The sequence below is a fragment of the Camelus ferus genome, chromosome 8 (genome assembly GCF_009834535.1).
Source record: "Camelus ferus isolate YT-003-E chromosome 8, BCGSAC_Cfer_1.0, whole genome shotgun sequence".
Classification (NCBI taxonomy): domain Eukaryota; kingdom Metazoa; phylum Chordata; class Mammalia; order Artiodactyla; family Camelidae; genus Camelus; species Camelus ferus.
The window spans coordinates 25,923,480-25,930,962 of NC_045703.1; the positions used below are offsets into that span (position 1 = coordinate 25,923,480).

General features: G+C 37.6%; 1 protein-coding gene across 2 annotated transcripts in view; it reads right to left on the reverse strand.

Moving 5' to 3' along the window:
- Positions 1–3,660, reverse strand: part of MAP3K7 (mitogen-activated protein kinase kinase kinase 7) — a 64,707-nt gene extending 61,047 nt beyond the window's left edge. For both annotated transcript variants that reach the window (XM_006194382.3, XM_006194383.2), the window contains exon 1: positions 3,338–3,660. In XM_006194382.3, coding sequence (XP_006194444.1) covers positions 3,338–3,457 — 120 coding nt within the window. In that variant the 5' untranslated portion in view covers positions 3,458–3,660. The remainder of the gene's footprint in view (positions 1–3,337) is intronic.
- Between the last annotated feature and the right edge of the window lie 3,823 nt (positions 3,661–7,483).

Sequence of the window (7,483 nt, forward strand, 5' to 3'; positions counted from 1 at the left end):
TCCATAGAACCTTCACAGTATTATGCACAGAGAACGTTCATTAAATACTAAAGTCCAACTATTACAAAGGAAATCAGTATTTTGTTTCCTCATTCTTACAATAAGGTCTGGTTATAGAGCACTTCAGAAAGAACCTAAGTGACATTGTAAATCCAGTGGTAAGAGCAAGTGACTCAGGAGTGAGAAATCTTGAATTTAATTCCCCACTCTACCATTTACTTAGACATGAGGTTTCTGGCAAATCAAACTTTATGACCATTTGTCGATATCTGTAAAGCGGGGGTATCATTTGCCCTATCTAACCAGGATTAGTTAGTCACAAACTACATTTCACGAGAGAGCATGATCACTGTCCTTAATGCTTACTGTGGAAACAGAGCATAAATACTGGAAACAATAAGTGTATTTTCACTGTAGAACCAGGAGAGACCTTAAATGATCTTGTTCAATCTCTCATTTTACATGAGAAATCAGAGGCCCACAAAAATGAGATGACTTGCTCAAAGTTACTGAAATATATTATGGCATAATCAGTAGGGCATCTACATTTTCTAAATACCTAGCCTGGTACTTTTTACCATACCACAATGCCTTTACCACTTCTTGCAACCTAGTCCCTAATGTACATATCTCACCATTTATTCTAACATTCTCTACACTCAGATCGAGAATGATAAAAGCTAAACGACTTAGGAAAAAAAAAAAAAAGTACCTACATAGGTTTCTGATGCTGAGACCTTACATAATTTGATATCAGAATTAAATTTAGGAAGTTCCACACTGATATTCTTCAGTTACAATATGCAAAATGTAAGGATTAAAATCAGCTGATACCTTAAAAATACGCATCTACTAAATGAGTTCATACTTGGCCTGTGGTTGGGAGTATTTTTCTTACATAATTTCTAACTGAATCAATTACACTGATTATTTGAGAAACAGAAAATGATTTTCTTTATTTACAGGCAATACACTAGTACCATATAAAATACTGAAAGCAATGTAAAGTAACTTTTTGTGTCTAGTCATCTTTCTCTGTTCCCTTATTCATGATTTTAAGCTAGACGCAGAATATACGTTCAGAAATAGTTACTGACTGCCCTAGGATTATATAATAATACTATTTTAATGTGTGAAAATAAAGAATATGATAAAAAATTATGTAACATCTTTAACATTAGAAAGGTCTAAATACAATCTTTAATGTGAAAATAAATTGGGTAATAAAAAATGAAAAGAACAAAACTAAATGACTGCCTAATATTAGAAAATTTCATCCCAAAACAAAAATTTACTCCTCAAGAATGTTAAATGTAGCAAAGAAAGGTTGAAACATTACCTAAACTGAAGTAAGGGTCTTTGGAAATCGAACTCCAATCAGAAGTTAAATGACTTTGTGAGAAGAGCAGCAAAATGATAAATGATGCCTTAGTAACCAAGAATGTAACATCCTTTATAAAGTAGTGTGTGAAAACGAAGGTTGTAAAAATCAAATGATGTAAGTCTGTGAAAGCATTTGGTAGACCATGAAGTACAAGTTATTATTATATAACAATTTGTAGTCTGCAAGCATAGCAGTTCGCCACAGAGTAGACGTAAATGCTTATTTAAAAACTGTAATTCTTTTATACTGACTCACTGAATTTTTATTCTTAAAAAAGAAAGAATGTTCTTCTAACACTGAATGTTATTCTTAAAAAAGAAAGAAAAAGAAAGCCATCAAAGCTGGATCAACTATCCAATTCTGAAAAAGGAATTTATCATAGCCTCCATAGAAAATACACACACACACACACACACACACACACAAATTCCCTCCCTCTTTCCAAAATATGGGTCCTTCATTTAGACATGTGATCTGAAAGCAGGTCACTGTTCCTCTCTGGAACTCAGTTTCCTCGTTATGTGTATCAGGCACTGTATTGGGTGTTTTGCATGTATTGCCTAGTAAGATCTGCTACACAGATAAAATGAAATAAGAAATTATTATCCCTATTTTATAGGTAAGGAAACCAAAGCTCAAAAAGGTTAGTCAGATAACTTGTTCCAAATCACACAGATAGTAAGTGGCACAGCTGATACACTGAATTTTCATCTAACGCCAAAGGCTTCATTCTTCCCACTACATTACGTTGTTAAATGAGGTTGTTCTCAGTGATTGATCTTTAAGGCTATTTTATCTAAGTAAAAAATATGATTAAGTAATCCATTATTCTTCCAAAACATGCATAGAAAAGAATTTATTTGTTGAAGGATAACTATCTTACTATTTTTTGTCTGCCACTACCTAAAAATAATTTTGGATTTTTAAAGTAGAGATAACTCTGACAGTCTGTAATGCAGGACATAACAGGGTTCTTTATGACACATGTAATGCAAAGTGCTTAATATATTTTTAAAATGATAAACAAATGGTAAAATGATAAATACAATTTTCAACAAAAGTCTTAACAGTTTCTAAAGTGTGTCTTCAAAATATATATACAGCTTTTATTTTTCTAAAATTTCATTCTATGGTTCTTATAATCAATCTACTCCTCTGTGAATGTGAAAAGAAGCAATGTAATAAAGGCAAATTATTACCTTGGTCTAAAGTAATTTAAATCATTGCAGAATAAGGAATGGATTCGGGTTTTCTAACAGCGATTTCTAGTCTAGTCTTACATTCTGGGTGTCACTGAAATCATTAGTTATCTTCTCAGAATATGCTACTTGAAACAACTTTTCATCGTATACCAGTCTACATTATTAATGGTGAAATTAATCTAAATTAGCCTAATTGAAGGCAGAACATTTAATATTACAACTAGTGCTCTACGGAATCGGCGAAACTGAGAAGTACTCGGTACTCGAGGAAAAACTGTATTAGACACGATGATACATTAATTTACTAAGCGTCCATTGAGCACCCATTGCGTGCCAAGCGCTGCGCTAGAAGTCGAACAGAATACATTAAGAACCCTTAAGAACACCATGTCTTAGAGAACTAAAACTCCAAAACGGTCACGGTCTTTGATGAATTTACTACTTACAGATTCGAGAACTGGTGGGACCACACGATCTCACCAGTTCATCCTTCTGTTTGAGATGACCCAAATCCAGGCACCAGAGTATCAAAGCCAAACTCAATAGTGCCGAAGTGAGGAAAAAAGAGAGCTACCCCGGAACAGCTGAATGCGGACAGCCCCCTCTACACCCGGTTTCTGTGGGGCTGTGGGGACGGACTCCCGTGGGGAACCTAGAGAAACAGAGGGGTCAGTGTGCCGCCTTAGGAGTCGAGACCGGGCAGAGGCCATGACCGGCTGGGGCTGGCGCCTCCGTGCTCGGCCTCGCTCACCTCTTCCACCTCGATCTCCTTATAGTCGATCTCTTCAAAGTTGAGGACTTGGGAAGGGGCTTCGATCATCTCACCGGCGGACGACGAGGAGGAGGAGGAAGCAGCGGAGGCTGTAGACATGATCCCTGGCGGAGCCCGGGGGGCCCGGGAAGGCTGCCGCCCGGACGCTCCGGGGGAGACCCGCGCCCACCCGCCTCAGGACCGACCTTCAGTCTGGAGCCACGGCGACCCGTGGCGGGGATAGAAGCAGCGGCCACAGCCGAGTCCCGGCCCGGCTCCGCTGCGTTTTCCGCCGCCGGGCCCCGCCCACTAAACTTCCGGTTCCGGCCTGAAATCGGAAATGGGAGGAGGGCCGAGAACTCACGGGAGGGGAGGGGAGAATTTGGTGACACAGACTGAGAAAGGAAGGGCAGTTTGGGGTGGAGAGGGGGGTTGGGTGAGAGACTGGCTGGCCCTGTAAGACAAATTTCGCGAGATCTTTGTTAAAAGGCCTCAGCGACCGGATGATACCGCGAGAACTGACGCTTTAACGTAATTAAAACGCGCGAACGGAAGTGGCGCGGAGCATGATGGACTATCAGTGCGGTTGGTCCTTTAGGAACCAGCGGGAAAGATAAAAGCTATAGTTTGTACTCTGCTTCGTGAACTATATTATGGCCCCGTTCTCTTTTCTCTCAGAGACCTGCAGACGAACAGGGTAGTGCTGAATTGAATTTTTGTGACGACGCTTACTTTTCAGTATCACTTCTAAACTAAACTGAACTGTTTTTTTAAGAAACCTTGGAAAATGTGTTGCCCTCAATGTATTTGGAAGAAAGCAGTTGCTACTGTTACTTTGAGCCAACCCGTGATGCTATAAGAGATTCGAAAGAAAATAATACAGAGCGAGCCAGCGCATGTAACCTGAGTAACACTATGTAGGCTGAGTGCTCACGAACAGAAGTTAATATTAGGTAAGGTAGATAACTTATATTTGGCCTAATTTGTCGTATTCATCTGAAGTTACAGGTTATATTAATGGTAAATGTCTTGTGCGGAGTACTATGCTAGGTGCTTAACATTTATAATTTAGTCATTAACAGTAGCCTTGCAAATTAAATATTTTTGTTGCCATTTACAGGACCTAAGAAAATAGGCTCAGAAAGAGTAAAATTCAAATTCCTACAAGCTAGTAGACTGAGGTCAATGATATATTACAAAGTGGAAAGTGTTGCTGTGTTGTGCTATCAACACACTTTTTAGTTTTAAACTAGCTGTTAAACTTTAGTCAGTTTGACCTGGAGCCTAACGGGGAAAATTGGAGGTTGAGATGTGAGTTTAAGGACCAAGGATTAAACCCTGCGAATATAAAATTCTGAGTCTCAGTAAGAGAGACGGGAAAGAACTGGTCAGAAAGGGGAAAATGAGGGGAATGGTGATTGGAATAATCACCGGGGTAGAGCCTTCCAATTAAGGAATAGGCAACCAAATAAATGCTGTACAGAGGTGAGTTAAACACATTTGGGTTTGCAAATAAGCCTTTGAATTTGGCAATTGAGATGTTACGAACTTCTAGAAAACATTCTGTCATTTTTTATTTGTAGTTCTAGTAACACTCAATGATAGTTTGGTGAATGGGTAAGAGAATGAAAGAAAGAATAATTTCTTTTCACAATACAATCTCTGGATGATCTTACCCAGGGTCCTGACCACATTTATGACAATAACTCCCCATCTCTCCCAGTGCTCAAATATTTCCTGAATTTCTGGACCTATTTAGATGCTACATAAACACCTAAACTTCAAGATTCCAAAAGCAAATTCAAAAGTTATCACCCACCATATATATATTCTTCTGTGTGCATTTAAAAAAATCTCCGTGAAGGATCCCATCGTCAGTTGTCCAAGTGCATAATCAGCTTTATTTCTACATGTAATATGATGCTTAGTGCACTAGTAACCAAATAGAAGCAGATTAAATCAATGGGATAACCATTTTTACCTGTTATTTCTTTACTCAAATCCCCAAACTAGAATGGTCACCTCTTAATCTAATCCTGTCCCTCTTCAGGTCATATCTAATTTCTTTTTTTTCTTTTTCTTTTTTTTTTTTTTTAATGAGGGGAAGGTAATTTTATTTATTTATTTATATTTGGAGGAGGTACTCAAGATTGAACCCAGGACTTTGTGCATGCTAACCATGTACTCTACTACTTGAGCTATACCCTCCCCCCAAATATTTTACTTATTTATTATTGTATTATTTAATTACTTTATTTTGGCAGAAGGGGGAAGGTAATTAGGTTTGTTTATTTTTAGAGGAGGTACTGGGGATTGAACCCAGGACCTTGTGCATGCTAAGCATGCACTCTACCACTTGAGCTATACCCTCTCCCTCTAATTTCTATTTAACACCTTGATCTTAATACAATGGATACTACTAAGAATCAAGAAATATTTGTTATTTATTCTGGGTGAATTAATAGGTTTTTCCAATCCTGTCTTTCCCTATAGTACAAGATCTGGTTTCCATACCTTCTGTTTAGTACTAGAATCCTACTGACAAGAGACTAATCATTACAGCCATGATGCTGTTCTGCTTTTCCTCCAACATTTTGTTATGAAAAATACCAAACATATAGAAAAGTTGAAAGAATTTTACAGTGAACACCTACGTACTTACCACCAAGATACTATTATTAATATTTTACTATACTTGTTTTATCATTTATCTGTCTATTCATCTGCTCAAACATACATCTATCTTATTTTGTTGGCTACATTTCAAAGTGAATTTCCTACATGATCTTTAATATCAACCTCAATACTTCTGCTTTTGTGTTTTATGCACTGATTTGGACTTCTGTTATTGATAATAATCTAGAATCAGTTCTTGTCCTATTTGCTTGCAGAATTTGTTTGTTTGTTTGTTTGGTCTGCCTGCACCTCTTCAGTAGCTTCTGATAATAAAGTCCCAGCTCCCAGCAGTGCTTATATCTCTGGATCCAATCATCCCAAAGATCCAATCCACCTCTCCCATTCTTTGACTTAATTAGGTCAGCTGGTAAATTCCCATTTTTCACTTGAGCTGATTCAAGTTGTATTTTTGTCACTTGCAATCAAAGAATCCTAAGTAATATAGTTTGAATCCAGAGAAATGAGGGAGGGGTGCTGAATTTGTTTTATTTCATCTCAATTTTGAGTTTGTATTGCTTTTAACTTCTTTAACTTTCTTGAGTTATGGATAGAAGCTTGGACTTTGCAAATTCATGCCAATTTCAGTCACTGATCTATTGTGTCTCCACAAATTTCCAGAGGTACATATCAGACTGTTTAAGTGAACTTCTTGAAGTCCCTCCCAATTTGAGCACTCTCTACCACCCATCCTCACGTCAGTGTCCTAATAACTACTCTCTGACCTTAACTCTGTGTTTAGCTTTAAACCTTTTATACCACCCAGGGGATGACGGCAAAGAGTTTTGAAATCCATTTTCCACCGTCTCTTTGCATGTTCTAAATGGGATTTTCATCTTACTTGGCTTATTTTTGATATGAGGACATCCGGCCTTATTTTCATGGAGGCTTAGCAGAAACAGACTAAAGTAGTTCCACTTTAATGTTCTGTTGCACTGGCATGTATAATACATCAAAGAAAAGTTCCATATTTTATCAGTTAATAGGACTTTTGTTACGAGTAACCGGGAACTCAGCGCAACATTGCTTAAACAGTAAGGGGGATATATTGACTTATTTAAGTGAAAAGCTAAGAGCTAGAACAGACTTCGGTGTCATTTGATTCATAAACTTAATAATAGCATCAATAATTAAGTTTCCATTATTGTCTTCTGCTTTTTGTGGTGTTTGCCATTGCTCTAGAACAGTTACTCAACCTTTTATTTCATTATTGACCCCCTAAGGAGCCTTTTAAGGTTTTTTTGTAATGCTCCCCCCAAATTTTAATACCACATGTATACCATATATCTGTTTATGTACCGTATGCATATTTATGCTTTATACATAAAAGAATAAGATTTTTTTCTCCCCAGTTTTGACCCACTGGGAGATGGTATCACCCCTGCTGAGAATACATGCTCTAGCAGTTTCACTTTTCATATGACGTCACACTGTCTAGTACGATGGCAGAGAACATCTCTTGTGGTAGCTATT